Source organism: Micromys minutus (assembly GCF_963924665.1).
Source record: "Micromys minutus genome assembly, chromosome: X".
In the NCBI taxonomy this organism is placed as follows: Eukaryota; Metazoa; Chordata; class Mammalia; order Rodentia; family Muridae; genus Micromys; species Micromys minutus.
Window position 1 is genome coordinate 91,658,145 of NC_137970.1, and position 16,523 is coordinate 91,674,667.

At 43.5% G+C, this 16,523-nt stretch overlaps 1 protein-coding gene and 1 pseudogene across 2 annotated transcripts; one reads left to right on the top strand and one right to left on the bottom strand.

Annotated features, from left to right (window-relative positions):
• Positions 1–13,994: 13,994 nt before the first annotated feature.
• LOC308415675 (NADH dehydrogenase [ubiquinone] 1 alpha subcomplex subunit 3-like) lies at positions 13,995–14,310 on the bottom strand. The gene has a single exon (XM_080910739.1). The coding sequence runs from the start codon at positions 14,302–14,304 to the stop codon at positions 14,050–14,052; it is 255 nt and encodes an 84-aa protein (XP_080766865.1). The 5' UTR covers positions 14,305–14,310; the 3' UTR covers positions 13,995–14,049.
• A 767-nt stretch (positions 14,311–15,077) lies between these two features.
• Positions 15,078–16,154, top strand: LOC308415672 (transcription initiation factor IIA subunit 1-like; annotated as a pseudogene). The gene has a single exon. The product of its transcript is annotated as a transcription initiation factor IIA subunit 1-like (transcript).
• The last annotated feature ends 369 nt before the right edge of the window (positions 16,155–16,523 follow it).

Below are 16,523 nucleotides of genomic sequence, written 5' to 3' on the forward strand. Positions count from 1 at the left end.
TAGCTACTACCCCTCATTAAAGAAGCTTCTCTTTACAGCAAACAGAAACCATGAGAGAAAACCACAACTGGGCACAATGCAGAGAGCAATGGGTCAAGTAGAACCATATATATCATAGCTTCTGCCTCTATGACTTAGGGAACATCATAGATGACGTAGCCAGAATACCAGGAAATCCCCTGAAAAAAGTCTCTCCTAGAAATGGCAGTATAAATAAGACCAGAACAACATTATCAAAGGGTATGTTAATGTGTCTAGAATTTGCTTACACAGATACCCAAGATTGCTTTGAGTTGCCTTAACTACTTAACTTGGCAGAACAGAATAGTTTTTGATTGTTTGTGTGTAGATATTGAAGAACTTCATGTGGTTTTCCTTTTAAAAATTCTTCCCTATACTCCTCTTTCTTGGCAATATCAAATTTGGCTCAGACACTTTTGACCTGCTAGCAGCTAATCAATCAATCTTTTAATTATAATTGAATTGGGTCTATGGTCCACCCCAGAGGTCACAAACTCCATAACAAGTATAGTTAATGCTACTGTTCTTATTGAGGCAGTATCTCTCTGTGTAGCCTTGGCTACCCTGAAACTGGCTATTTAGTCCAGGTTGGCCTTGAATGCACAGGGATATACTTGTCTCCCAAGTGATGGGATTAAAAACATGAGTCACCACACCTGGCCAAAATTAATTATTAATTTATTTTATGTGTATGGGTGGTTTGCGTGTGTGTATGTCTATGCATCACATACATACATGCCTGGTGCTCACAGAAGTCTGAAGAGGCTGCTAGATCCCCAGGAATGGAATTATAGAAAATTGTTAGCCACTATGAGGGTGTTGGAAAATGAACCTGGATTCTCTGAAAAAACAACCAATGCTGCCATTTCTCCATTCCCATAAATGATATCGAGTGCCAAAGTGACAAATGGGAGAAAGATTTGACAGAATAGGATATGCCCAACTCTCACGATAGAGAGGAAAGGTAAGATATTTCAGGGGCAGGGCAGAAAGAAGGAGATGGAGGAGGAGGCAGTTTTATCCAGACAGTTGTAAAGGGACAGGTGGTTGTGTGTGGAGGGGGAGCTAAACAAAGGTAAAGACAAAACAAGCCAGAGAATAAGAAGGAGCCATAAAATTACAACAGGTTAGTATGAGGCCAAGTAGAACAATTTAGTAAGAAACTGAGAGTAACCTGATTGAATCAGTCAGTTTAGAGAGGAGTTAGATGACAATTATTGCAGGCAAATAAAAAATTACAATTACAATTTGTGATGGGACTATGAATCACTTTCTTTTCCATTTATTTATTTATTTATTTATTTATTTATTTATTTATTTATTTATTTATATTTTACATCCTGAATGCAGTCCTCCTCCCTCCTCTCCTCCTAGTCCCACCCTTACAAATCCCTTCCCCTACTACCCCTCTGTAGTCCCCCTCCCTCCTCTCCTAGTCCTACTCATACAAATCCCTCCTCCTCCTACCCCTCTGATTCTCACAGAGAAGGGGAAATCCCCATTGGGTACCACTCAACCTTGGGATATCCAGTCCCAGTAGGACTAAGTGCATCCCCTCCCACTGAGGCCTATCCAGGAAGTCTAGGTATTGGAAGGAATCAGAGACAGCCTCTTCTCCAATTCTTAGGGGACTCACATGAAGATGAAGCCTCCCTCTGACCTGGAAATGTTGTGTTCTATTGCTTTCTATGAATCAGCAAGTCCTCTGGTAGAATGGCTACTTGTCATTGTGTGCACCATATAAAAAGGGGCAATGAACAGAATCAGGAGTAGCCTAGAAAAATGCTCATGTGTCAGGAGCCATCACAGGACAAGCTAATAACTAGTAGGTGATCTTCCTAAGATGTCTTTGCTTTAGATAATATCTATGATGAAGCTCTCTCTAACAAGCAAGGCCTAGGAGTATATCATTGTAAGAAAGATTCCTGCCATTTATATACTTTTTCTGTTGTTATTAAACATGTATGACAATCACTAGCTATTACTCCAGCCTTTTGAACAGCTCTCTGTAGATCTATGTAGACGTACTGTCTTGTAATGATGCTATATAGACAAATAGATGACTTCTTTATTCTTAATGATGATCCTATAAGAATTCCTAAAATCATATCAGTATTTATTAATTTGTTTTATAGGGGGACTGCTATTAGGTCAGTTCTGAGAGCCAAAACTGCAATGAGAACTCTGCCAGTCTCCCAAGTGACACCAGTTAATTGCTCTTAGATGGTAACCAGACTTTCTCCTACTCAGAGCACATTCCAAGAGATTGTAAAACAATTAACCAAAGGTTATAAAAAAGGAAATAAGGATTTATTATAGGTGCTATGACAGAGGATAAAATATTGACTGGGTTTATCTATACAAAACTTCACTAATAACTTAGTTATGGTTTTAAACTTCAGTGAACCTGTGGAGCTGAGCCAGATGATGAATGTTTAGCCAGATAATTACTCCTAATGGATGTGCAAACAAAAAATTCTCTGTTCTCTGCATTAAAAGGGCAGAAGTTTTTTCTTTCTCTCTGCAATAAAGATTGAGCTCATTTTGCATTCAGAATGAGTGAGTTCTTTCTACACTGGTGCTTGGCCTTTGGCTCCATATGCATATGTGAGTATGGATGTGTGTTTGTGAGTGTGTACCTGTGAGAATGCATGCAAGCTGAGCCTAACTGGTATGAATGGACATGTATAAATGCACATGTGTGAATCTATACATAAATTTATGTGTTTATGAATGTTTGCTTGTGTAAAAGTTTTTCCTTCTGTAAGGGTTATTCTCTTCTCCTTGTTCAGTAGAAGTTTATTTCTGCAAGTATTTCCCTAGCCTGACAAGTAAGAGGCATCTGGACAAAAAGGGAATAAGTTCTAGGAATTAATCCTTTACTTAATCTCTTGTTGTTTTAGGATGAAGTGCTAAGTGCCAGAGACCGCAGTTTTCTGGCCTCAGAGGAAGAAAGAAAGCAGGTCAGTTATAGCAATAAAGTAACTTAGACTTAGATAAGCAAACTTTATTGTTATACAGCAACCCTAAATGTCACCTAAGACTAAGTCTTACACCCTGCTGATGTTCTTCCCCCTCTGCCACCTCAAGAACTGTCAAGAAAGAAGACCCCCATCAGGGCTGGTCCCTTGCATTCATGCACCTCCTTCCCATGTTGGGAGTAACCTATTAGGAAACTTCTCTCTCTGTCTCTCTCTCTGTGTCTCTCTGTCTCTGTCTCTGTCTCTGTCTCTCTCTGTCTCACTGTCTCTCTCTCTCTCTCTCTCTCTCTCTTTCTCTCTCTCTCTCTCTCCCTTTCTCTCTCTTCGGAAACTTCTCTTAAAGTCTACATTGAAATGAAATCTTGAGTATATGTGGAACTCAGTCCCCTGTAGAAATAAATGGTTTCTCTTTAGATTCTTTCCATTCCCATCCTTGTACATATTTGTGGTCCAACAAGGGTTCAGACGAAGTAAGAATAGCAGGAATGTGGCACAGCAAAAAATATATGTGTTAGTGTAACCCACAAAGGTACTTGGGCAAGCAGTGATGTGCAAAGAATATGGGGACTTGGGCTATCACACCATCGAAAGTCTCTTTGCTGAGACTTTTGTTGAGATGCCATTTCTTGCACTTACTGAAAACTATACACCAACATCTTACTAAGTTAAGAAAGTAAATGGAATGAATATGTTGAGAATTCACTTTGCTATGGCCTAGATAAGTGCTGAGAAGTTAAGGTGGACATAGGCAGATAGATGGACTAACTTGTTGATGACACTAGAAAAATACAATCCTGAATCTTTGGGGAAAGATGGTCTTGGTACCAGTTGGTACACCTTTAAGCTTGATTTCCACTTATTCTTATGGTGATTTATTTCCTTAGTTGCAAAGCGATCATCCAATGAGAGAGATTTATTTAGTATAGTAAACAGTTTTATAATTATATAACACAGTGTAAAACTTTATTTGTTAGTGAGATTTTATATGCACATAAGAACTTTATTTTTATACTTCTAGTACTGTGAGGGGTTTAAGGATATTGCCTGGAGGTATGTTGTGTGACCAAAATATGTGAGGCCCCAGCCCAACATTCAGTCCCTAGTCCTGCAAAAACAAAAACAAAACCAAAAACAACCCTGGGGAATCTCCTTAGGACAGGTACCACCACATCCTGACCTTCAGCAAACCTGCAATGAGAATCAGCTGCAGACTGGCCTCTCCAGTAGACTCAGTAATCTGCCTATTATTAAATTTTAAAGTATTTCAGAAAATTCAAATGTAGCACTGCATTCTTTCTACAGATACTTAAAATAGTAGCAGAACCAGGTGTTTGGACTCCATAGTTGTCCCATTCCCATTTGTCTCTGTTTAATAAGCTTCCAGCAGTCATGTAAGAGCCCTCTTCAGTCTGTCAATTATTACTTTACTGCAGTGCCTTAGATTTTATATATTTCTCTTGTAGTCACAAAATTTAAGCCTGAATTTTACTCCTGAAGATAAGTTGATATCATGTAGTTCCTAACAAAATGGATAATTTCCATGTCATATGTAACTCTAATATGACTAAAACATAGAATCACCATCAAAAGGACACTGGGAGAGGGAACTGCAGGCTGAGCTGGGTGATGACAACATCTTTCTGGAAATTAACCGTGATGGGCAGGCAGAAGGGTCACAGACATGAAAGACATAGAAGCTACAGCCAGAGAGACAGGAAGGAGAATTGAAACTGCAAATGTGATGAGAGCAAACAGCACCCATCAGGATAGGATGGCCCCAAAACTGAGAGCCCTCCAGAGAGTCTCTGGGTTTGAGGTTTTATAGGTTCCTATTTCTGGACTCTCTTTTTTCCTCTTTGGTCCTTCTTATGATAATCTCCTTAAGGAGAACTCTTTTCTCCCTTTACTAATTGCAGTTAATAAGTTCTTCCTTTTTTATTTTCAAAAAGATAATAATTTAACAGTTAATAATTACAATGTCCTTGGTCCTGGGTAGGAAACTACAACTCTAGGAGCAAGAAAAATGCCTCTCTTGAAAGGACCACCCACCTTTCCATCTGTCTGAGATCACCTGCTCCTCCTTCACACTCGCCCTTATCTGAAGCAGGATTTGAACAAGCTTGAGTCTTGTTACACACTGGTAAGAACAGTGCCAAACACAGTTGGGAATGTTAGATGTCTGCTGAACTGTCATTGAAGTCCCTGTGATGATTTGTGTGAATGATTCAGTGTCAAGAGCTGCCTTTAGCAGCTTTTCCTGTCAACCAAAAATGAGCCAAGAGTAGACAAAAGGAATGAGCCAGACATGTGCAGATTCCCTGTGAAACTCTTGTCAGATCTGTGAAGTAAGACTTTTCCTGTATGAAGACTTGCTCCTCTGACACCTGGGGTTCCGAGAGTGTGACCACAAACATAGAATTGGCCGTGGAAACTAATCCTTTAAGGCCCTGGCTACACTCTGGGTGAAGGCGAAATGTCCCGAGCAGGCGTACTTCCATCATTGTGTCCCCAGAGGCCACCATTAATAGAGTATTGCCACATAAAGCTCCTGGTTCCTGTTTCCTGGTCCCTGACGCTGGTTCCTGACTGCTCACTCCTGACTCCTACTTCCTGGCTCCTGACTCATGATTCATGGTCCCTAGCTCCTGACCCCTTGATCCTGCTTCCTAGAATCTGGCCCCAAGACCCTGGCCCCTGACTAATGACCCATGGCCCCTAGCTCCTGACCCATGGCTATTGGCTCCCAGTTCCTGGATCTTCTCATTTTTTACCAGTCACAGAAAGTATTATTAGAATGGTGGGTACAAAAACGGCTCCCTAGGGATCCTTTATCACCACCAAGAAAATGTGTCCTGAGACTCAGCTGGCATACCCGTGAGCAATGGATTCCTCTATTTTACCCATGCCACACAGAGTGACCTTTATTAAGTTGTGCCTTAAATCACAGGAAGAAGGGGCCAGCTTAGTCTGCTGCATAACAAATAGCACCATGGAGAAAGCAAGCGTTCAGCTGCCACTGAGTCCTGACACTATGGTGTAGACGCTGTTTTCTTGTGGTTCCGATACTTAATGGGACAGTGGAACCATTCAGTGGTAGATGGCTTCCCATGTGTGTCACAGGAAAAGAAGGCCTGAAGAACGCCTATTGCCATGGGACTGTGACTCATCCTAGTGAGGACCAGTGATGTGTCATGGTAAAGAGTCATCTGAGTCTGTGGCCTCTCCCCTACAGTTTTAAAGTTTGTGATCACTTCTTCCAGGATTAGGTGACATGTATAGACCAGGAGGGGCTCCAAGTCCTTGATATTGTCCCAGTACCTCCTAATAAGATACTGACTTCTGACCACGTTGCTACTCTTGATAAGTGTTCACTTCTCTTAGGAAAAAGACAGAAGTCCCCAAATCTGCTCCTATTTTCAGTCTTAAGCAAGCAAAGGGCCGGCTTTGACATGTCACCTTCATTGTGAAGTCAGCAATGAGGAAGAAGGAACTCTGGAGATTTTCAGATAGCAAGATGTCTCCGATTGTGCCTTAAGCAAGGCTTCTACGTCAGGCCAGGATTCTAACCTCCCTGTTCCCACTCTAGGCTGTTTCACTTCCCTGGAGCACTAGAAGCAAGGATCTAGCCTCTCTCTCCCTTTCCACCCCTTGAGGTTCTGATTCCCTATTTGGTCCCAGACAGAGTCATTAAACATTTTCTTCTTAGGCATAAGACAGACATTTAACTATGGCTTCTTGCGAAGCCAAGTGTTCCTCTTCATGCTCTTCATGACCTACTAACCCTGCTCACAGCGTCCTTCTCCCAAGACCCCCTCAACAGGAAGCAGGTAGAGAGGTAGCAGGTGAGGACACTGCCTAGAGAAGTCCTGGGAAAGGTGATGACAGAGAGCTCAGAAGCAGGAGAAAGGTTAACACTGACCATAAAGATTAAGGGACTCCATATTCTCTTGTTCTTCCGGGATGCCGTGGCCATTATGTGTCCCAGCCCTGCTCCTCATCTGATCTGCCTTTTGCAATAATTTTAATGACAATTTTTCCAGTCCCCCAAACTCGGAATACCCAGGGAACAACTTGTAGACCTTACAAAGCTCAATAAGAAGGAAGTCCAGAAGGTGGATGCCTCAGTCCTTCTTAGATGGGAGAACAAAACACTCATGGGAGAACGTGGCTAGTATCACCATCCCTAAAATAACAAGACTTAGCGAGGTTCCAGAGCATCATACTAATCAAGGGAAATGTCAAATAGTTCAGCCATATAGGAAGAGTCAGCCACTTCCTCCAAACAGTAAACATGAAATTATCACATAATGCAGCATTTCCACCTCTATGTAGAGTCCCAAAAGTGACCAAAAGCATGGAGTTAAAAACATATATTGAACAGCTGGGCTATGGCGGTGCATAGCTTTAATCTCAGCACTGGGGAGGCAGATTTTTCAGTTTGAGCCAAGATGGGTCTACAAAATGAGGTTCAGAACAGCCAGTCCATGATACAGGAAAAGAAACCCCTCTGAAAGGAGAGGAGGGCTTATCTTTCTGTCCCTATTCAAAGCAGCAAAGCACAGTTCACATGCACGAAAATCAAAACCCAACCAGCACTCCCTCCACAGGTGGTGATAACAGGAAAAGCCTTGGAAAACAATATTCTAAGATTCAGTTAACAAAGCTAGGAGAAACCAAAGGTGTGCTACAGGCTACCACACTGATGAACTTTCAGGCCATATACCAAGAGAAACAAGGCAGGTGGCAGGGGGCATGATTGGAAATGGGTAGATTCTTCATGAGTTCCCTTTTGTGTGCTGGACAAATAAGATTCAGAGAAGGAAAAGGCAGACCAGGCTCTCTGCTCCTCCCTGTTCTACAGTCAGGCACACCTTCTCGTCCAGTGCCAGCCTCATCCCTTAGACAAGATGGTGATGGTCGGTGTGAATGGATTTGGCCATATTGGGGGCCTGGTTTCCAGGGCTGCCTTCTGCTCAGATCTGGCAAAGTGGAGATTGTTGCCATCAACGACTCTTTCATTGACCTCAACTACATGTTCTACCTGTTCCAGTATGACTCTACACATGACAAATTCAATGGCACAGTCAAGGCTGAGAATGGGAAGCTTATTGTCAATGGGAAGCCCATCACCATCTTCCAGGAGCAGGATCCCGCTAACATCAAATAATCTGATGCTGGTGCTGAGTATGTCGTGGAGTCTACTGTTGTCTTCATGACCATGGAGAAGCCCGGGGCCCATTTGAAGGGTGGAGCCAAAAGGGCCATCATCTCTGCCCCTTCTACCAATGCCCCCAGGTTGGTTATGGGTATGAACCATGAAAAGTATGACAGCTCCGTCAAGATTTTCAACAATGCATTCTGCACCACCAACTGCTTAGCCCCCCCCCCCCCCCGGCAACCCTCAGCCCCTGTCTAAGGTCATCCATGACAACTTTGGCATTGTGGAAGGGCTCATGACCACAGTTCATGCCATCACTGCCACTCAGAAGACTGTGGATGGCCCCTCTGGAAAGCTGTGGTGTGATGGCTGTGGGGCAGTCCAGAACATCATCCCTGCATCCACTGGTGCTGCCAAGGCTGTGGGCAAGGTCATCCCAGAGCTGAATGGAAAGCTCACTGGCATGGCCTTCTGTGTTCCTACCCACAATGTATCTGTTGTAGATCTGACATGCCGCCTGGAGAAGCCTGCCAAGTATGATGACATCAAGAAGGTGGTGAAGCAGGCAGCAGAGGGCCCACTGAAGGGCATCCTGGGCTACGCTGAGGACCAGGTTGTCTCCTGCGACTTAAACAGTAACTTCCACTCTTCCACCTTTGATGCTGGAGCTGGTATTGCTCTCAATGACAACTTTGTGAAGCTCATTTCCTGGCATGACAATGAATACGGCTACAGCAACAGGGTGGTGGACCTCATGGCCTACATCCCCTCCAAGGAGTAAGAAACCCTGGACCACCCACCCCCCAGCAAGGACACTGAGAGCAAGAGAGTAGCCCTCAGTTGCTGAGGAGTCCCATCCCAACTCTGCCACCACCACTGAGCATCACCCTCACGATTTCCATCCCAGACCCCCATAATAATTGCCCTCCCTAGTCCTTTGAATACCATCAATAATATTCTGCTGCACCAAAAGAAAAAGAAAGAAAGAAAGAAAGAAAGAAAGAAAGAAAGACAGAAAGAAAGAAAAGGCAGACCAGAGAGAGTTGTGGAGTGAGGAGAAGAAGCCACAGTTATTTATCAGGCAAGGTTTTCATTTGCCAACTCAAGTTTCTGGAACCCCTTCCCAAACATCCTGAAAATACTTCCTGCTGCCCGTTTTTCAAAGGCAACCTTCATGGCTTCATGCAGCTGTGTTTCAGAACCACGTTTTTGATGAAAAGAATCAAAATAAGTGCTCAGTGAACATTTTAGAGACTTGGATTTCACCAAAGCTTCATAAAAAATTGACCTCGGCCATCAAAGGGCATACTCCCTAACTACAGGATATAGTTTGGTGGCAGACATTGTTGATTCTTGCCAAGAGGGGAAGGAAATCAACCCTCCTAGTGCAAGCCTCCTGAACAGGCTGAGGCAAAAAGCAGAAGTTCAGGACTAACTGAGCTACAGAGTTGGTTCAAGGGCAGCCTGCACAACTCCATCATGATCCAAAATATCTAAAAAGTTACTGGCAATGGCAAAGCATGTGTGGATCTGTCTGTCCCACTGCAGAGACAGAGATGTTTACCAGGCGTAGAGCAAAGTTGGGGGGGGGGAGCATAGGAACCTGGTCTATGCAGAATAGGCCTGGTAAATACCATCTGCGGGCATTTGAGTTCTGACTTTCTTGAAATCCTGTCTGCAGTTCCCAGAGCTCCCCAGGTGTGGACTTGGATTGTTTCTGAGGACTGGATGAGGAAAAATGGCTGCGCACAAGCCAAGTTCTCTGTCTCCTGCAGCTCTTCCTCCTGGTAAGCTCCTTGGGTGTGACTTATGCCACATTTCTTGAAGTTGTCATTGCCTACAGGGTGTCGTCACCGACAAGGCTCAAATGAGCCCTCAACATGCCGCTCAGACAAAATGCCCACAGCTCTTTCGAGACAGTGGCCACAGTCCAATAAAATGGCCGCCGTGATCTCAGCCTCAACTATCAATTTCTTCTTCCGAGAAGCTACCCCATCAAATTAAAGAAAGTACCTGCAGGCCATGGCTGTTGCTCTGAAGGTTTACAGTCCATGGAGTTCCAGGGGAGCACTCTGGGTTCTCCAAAATAGAAATGTTACCCCAAGCTGTACAGGTTACTCTGTGATACACACTGTTTCCTCTGTCTATCTCTGCCATCGGCTTCCTGTTTACAGCCCTGAGCCTGGCTCCTTTAGGCACTCAAGGGGTGTGCTGTGGTCATAAACGTGTGTGAACCCCTTCAAGGAGAGGGCAGTTGCCAACGTGGCCACTTGGATCGGAATTCTGCTTTTAGGATGCATTTGAGAAAGTACCCCAAGTTGAATCTGAGCTGTAAACCCCCTTTTACCCAGAGCGGATCTCACATTAGGCTTGCACTGTAAGCTGATTTGTAATCAGACAGAAAGGGAGGCAAAGTCATGTTCCCTGACCAGGATGATCCTGGACCATACCTTGAGGGATCCCTTCAAAATCCTAGTCTATATTATCCATAGGCTAGGAATTAATTGACATCGCTGCATAAGAGACTTATGTATTCCATATTTCTGCATGGACACCCAATGCAGAGAGGGCATTGGTTCTATCCATGGCAGGAAGTGTAACTTCAGGCTGGATTTGAAAACATGCTCACTAACAAGTCCCACTATCTCCTATAGTTACTGCTGGAATGACCAGATACTCCAACTTTTTGAAAGAGCCGTCTTTACCAGAGTCCACATATTATGTCCTGCCCAATGGTGATGACGGCAATCATCCTGGTGCTACATAGATTTTTTTATTCTGGGTTTTCTAGAATAAAATGATTACACCAAGCTGCACATGTCACTCTGCGATGCAGTTTCCTCTGTCTGTCTCTGCCATCGGCTTTTGCTTTACAGCTCTGAGCATGAAGCAAATGAACTCTTTGTGTCTTGAATATCAAAGATGCAGTATTGAGAGTGACCCCAACCTGCATATTTTATACACAGTGCACTTGGCAGACATGTGAAAGAAGCCTACACAGTAGGAAAACTTTTGTTCAGTTATTTTGACAATTTACCACTCAGGAGTAGATGTCACGTACTTTATATGCCTGGGGCCTATGATCTATTGCTAGCACTCAAAGGGGGCTTCATTGGGAAAAATTTCTTAAATATTAAATGTGATTTTTTTCTCTGTAGTTGGCCATCCATATAGCCTGGAGATACATATTCTAAATATAGAGTACAACAGCCCCTGGTCTGCATGATGCCTAAGAATATCCCTGTATAAATCTCTCATTTTAGACACATAAACACTGACGCTCAGAAAAGGAACTTACCTGATATGCAGTGTGCTAACTGTAGACTGTGTTTGGTCTTATCCCAGAATCTTTGTTTGTTTCCTTGTTTGCTTGCTTCCTTCTTTCCTTGCTTGCTTTCTTGCTCGCTTCCTTCCTTGCTTGTTTTTCAAGATAGGCTCTCTCTATGAAGCCCTGGCTGCCCGAAACTCCCGATGTAGACCAGACCAGTCTTGAACTCACAGAGATTTGCCTTCCTCTGCCCCCCCAAGTGCTAGGATTAAAGGCATCCATCACTCTTCTTAGCTCCAATAAGCTTATTTTGAGCTCCCTCCAGAAATGGGTATTTAAAATAACTGAAGACTCCCAGGTGGGAGTAAACACTACACTCTGAGAGCAAATATTCTGAGCTGGACAGGTGACTGCACACGCAGAACATCTCTTTGAATGGTCACCTAGAGAGGTTCTTGGTCTTCAGTCTTAGTTCCCGGAAGAAATGTGGTTGACTCTGTGAAGCAGAAGAGTCAGAGGATGTCACGTTTTGCTTCGTGTCTGCCTGCTTGTGTTACTGTTTGTCTGCCTCTCCAGGGGCAGAAAAGAACAACAGATTCACACCGCAGGCAATGAAATGGTGGCAGCACCTGGACAGCTGTTCCTGGGCATCACCACGGAGCAAGTGTCACATCGGACTAACTTTGCTGCACTGTAGACAATATAATTGCAGATGAGAACTCCTGCAGAGATGGTCCTGGTTAAACTAGCTGGGTCACAAAACAAATCCAAATCCATCCAGTCTGTGAGAAGAGCTCTCTGATGATGGTGACATTGAATAGTGTTTAGAATCAAGACAAGCAAGAAACTTGAGGGGGATGGCAGCAATGCTGGACCCCTTGCGGCGATCCTTTTTATTTACAATGTGTTTGAATGTTTGTTGTGTGAGGACATAACTGGGCAAGGGCCTCAAGTCCCAGTGGGTGTGCACTTCGGAAGGCAGCCTTGTGGAGGTGGTTCCTTTGTTTCCACTTCAGTGTAATTCTGAGCTAAGCTGGGGTCACCTGGTTTGCATAACAAGAGTCTTTAACAACCTCACTTCATTTTTGGTCTGGAGCCGTAAGACCTGGGCACATAGTCTTTTTGGCAGTGCAGATATTACTAAGTGAACATTATTTCCTTCTTGAAGAATGCGGTCTTCAATGTCTTTAAACTCTATCCACAGCGGCTGTAGGATTGCTCAGTGGTTAGGAGCACTTGATTCTTTGGTAGATGACTCCAGTTTGATTCCTAGCACCCATGTGATATTTTGCAACCATCTGTAATGGCAATTTCAGGACTCCAATACCCTCTCCTGACCTCTGTGGGCATATATACATACAAGGAAGGAAATAGTCACACATAACCAAATATGAATTAATCTAATAAAAATAAAGTCTCTCCACTTTAAGATCTAAAACTACTCAGTTAAGTAAGATATTATAACCAGAACTATGGAAGACTAAAATCAGAAAACAAAATAAATCAGTACAATCTAATTTAGAACAAAAAAATGCAAAGTCCTTGCTTTTTTTCTACCTAAAATGTTGATTCAGTGATTTAAATGCCCTGGAGTTTTGGCCATTTGTTGAATTTAGGACACAGTTGAACAAAGCAAAGGGCCTGACTCTACTTTTTATAGAATTATCTCAAATTAAACAATGTGAATATTTTGCAATGTCCATTCCCCGCACCTGGTGTGTGGGGTACATGTGTATTACTCTGATGGCATCAGTGTTTAATGCTGGCCTTCAGGAGAGCCCAGCTTGTCAAATGTCTGTTTCATATCTAGGTTATGAGAGCCCCAAGTTTTTGACAAATATCTCAGTGCCCCAGAAGAGGATGAAATAGTCTGCACCTTAACATCTGACAACTATCTTTTGCATCTGCCCCTTGTGACTCTTTATTCGTGGTCCTTTACTTTTATTCAGGAGACCTGAGCGGCCTTATAATGTGGTTCTGATTGAACATCACATGTATTGGGAAAAGGCCTTCATGGCAAAGCTCACCTTCGTGTAAAGACAATGAAGTACAGGAGATCATTTAAACGTTTAGTTTTCTTAGAGTGTGCCTAAGGCATCAATTATCCTATGAAAAAGACAGAAAATTAAAAGGTGACTGGCTATAAGTATATGAAAAGTCCTCCAGCTGCGACTCCTCCAAGTCAGGAGGGAGTATTTTCTTATACTAATGAGCCTCGAAGAATGCATGCACATGTGCTACCAACAATTAGAGCATTGCAGCCAGATTGGACGGAGCGTTGGAGCTAGCTTGGATGGAGCACTGGAGCAAGTGCCGAAAACCAACTCAACATCCAGGTAAACTATGGAAGGCAGCAAGTGTGGCATTGGGGATTGGAGTCCGTGCTGATAGCGGCCAGTGGGGGGCACTGCTTTTTGTTTTAGATGGTATGATTCTTTTGAACTTTTATTTCCAGAAACCAGGATTTTGAGTATTTTATTAATGATTAAGATCAAATATGCATTTAGCACATTACCTAACACAGTGATATGAGCACTCACTCAGTATCAGCCTTTTTTTTCAGTTTTCACATTTTTATTGGAGGGCAACAGGGAGGAGGCCTCTTCCATCAGCAGAAGCATTCACAGGTTCTTCAGCCATTCCAAGCTTGGACCCAGAGGCTCCTGTGGGTGGCTGGGCACATCAGACATGTTCCCATTGTCTCTCACAGGCACTGGGCAGTTGTAGGGTGTGGCCTGGTTGATCATGCTGGAATATTTGGTGTAGGGGCTAATCATGGGCATAATTACAGCGAGGCCCCAGACAGCGAAGGACACCACCAGCACCGGCTCCTTGGCCCAGGCATTCTTGAGGAAGGCGGAGATTCTCCCAACCATCTTGGTCTTGGCCAGTATCAGCAATTTTAAAGAATACATTATAAAAATTTTAACTTATATGTGGCACAATAGATTGCTTGTATTTATCCTCCATATTTAAAAAGTTGTATTTTCTTCCACCAGCATCTCTCCAGGACTGACTGTAAGGTTCCAAATGGCTCAGTGACTCAAGTATTGTTTAGCTTTTGAGGTTCGTGAACTATTTTGGATTCTAGCAGAGTGTACAAGAGAGATATTGCCATGAGTTCCACCAGGTTTTAGATTGTTCCCATTAGCCTGATGTTATTTAGTGGTAAGGAATTATAAGCTCCAACAATGACATATCCTGAAAATATCATAAGTAATGTGTCTTTTTCTTCACTACATTGCTGTAGAAAGCGCTAACAGAATCTGCTAGCGACATTAGCACTAATAATGCAGATAGGAGAATAATGTAATGGAGCTGTAGCCGGTGGCAGCAGTGGTGGCACGGGGAGAGGTGACAGGTGTAGGTTTCCCTCCTTGGCCCTGAGTGGCGAACAGGTGACGCCCCCTAACCTCCTAAGGGGTCATGACTTATTTTTTTCCCATTTTTTAGGTGATTCTCAAGGTTTTTAGCTTCAAGAGGAGTGTCCCTCTCCTCCTGGTCTCCCACCTTTTACTCCTTCTGGATCAGTTTTGTTGAGAAACATTTGTCCCACTCTTGCGGGTGACTTGGGTCACTCTCAGGGTCTCAGTTTTTTTTTTCTTGTTTCTTTATATCTCGTTCCCTCCTGTTTGTGTTGTTTGTGGAAATGGCGAGCTTGGCAAACGCAAACAGCGTGCCTACATGGTATAGATCTGTGATTGAAGACGTTAATGATGTATGACATTTTTTTTCTGGATGATGAAGTAGATGAACAGGTCCTGATGGAACTAAAATCTTTGTGGGGGGAATAAACCAATGCACTCTAGGGCAGCGGATGGATTTCATTCAGAAGAACAGCAGCTTTTGTTGCAAGTTCAGCAGCAGCAGCATCACCACCACCACCGCCAGCAGCAAGCACAACCTCAAACAAATGGTACCTCAGCAAGCTATTCCTGCATCACAGCAAGCAACGGCAGCACAAGTTATTGTTCCTTTTTCTGAGTCGGTACAGCACATGAATACATCAAGTATTACGAATGTTGCTGCTCCAGCTGCTACCTTGGTACTCCCTGCAGGCGTGACTTCTGTTCAGCAGATACTAACAAATTCAGGTGGTCAGAGCAGCCAGTGGTGCCCAGGATATCTTTCAGCGTCAGCAGTCAGTTGTTCTGCAATAGCAAGTTGTGCCATCAGCGCAGCCTGGTGGAGTAAAAGCACCTGCTATCCAGCAGGTCCTAGCCCCACTTCCTGGAGAGATCTCACCGCAGACAGTCGTCATCATCCAGCCACAGCAAATCTCATTTACAGGGAATAAGACTTGGGTCATTCCTACCACCATGGTGATCTCCCACAGCAGCACAAGCACAGATGTCTGCAGCTGGATGGCAGCAGCCACTGGCCCGGCCTGCTCAACAGCAAGCTCCGTTGGTGCTGCAAGTTGATGGAACAGGGAATACATCTTCTGAGGGAGATGCAGATGAAGAAGACTATGATGATGAGGAGGAAGAAGGTAAAGAGAAAGGTGGAGCTGAAGATGGACAGGTGGAAGAAGAGCGCTTCAACAGTGAAGATGATGTAAGTGACAAGGAAGGGCAGGAGTTCTTTGATGCAGAAAATGTTGTTTGCCAGTACGATAAGATATACAGAAGTAAATAAATCGAAACTTCATCTCAAGAATGGCATTATGAATCTTAATGGAAGAGATCAGATAGTTTCCAAGGCCACTGGAGATGCTGAATGGTGAAGAGTTGTTTCTTTTCTTTTATAAATAAGACAAAATAAATTTAAAAAGTTAAAACGGATGGTTTGAAATTTGGGACATATATCAGCCAAAACTTCACTTCTGCATGTCAGAACAGCGCAGTAGAAGCAAAGCTCCTGGAACAAAGCTAGACCTTGACCACATAGACACTACTTGACACTGGCAAGCCATGGGACTGTAGCGCCTGGGGTTGCTAGGCAGGGGAGGGGTTTGTGTAGAAAAACTGTGACTGTCAATTTTAATTAGCATGTAAAGCTTTGTCTATATTTGTTTCTCCAAGTTGGGCTCAATCAGAAGTTACTTGTTGGAATGACCTGAAGAAGTTAGCCTTTTGATAGATTGAACTGAAAG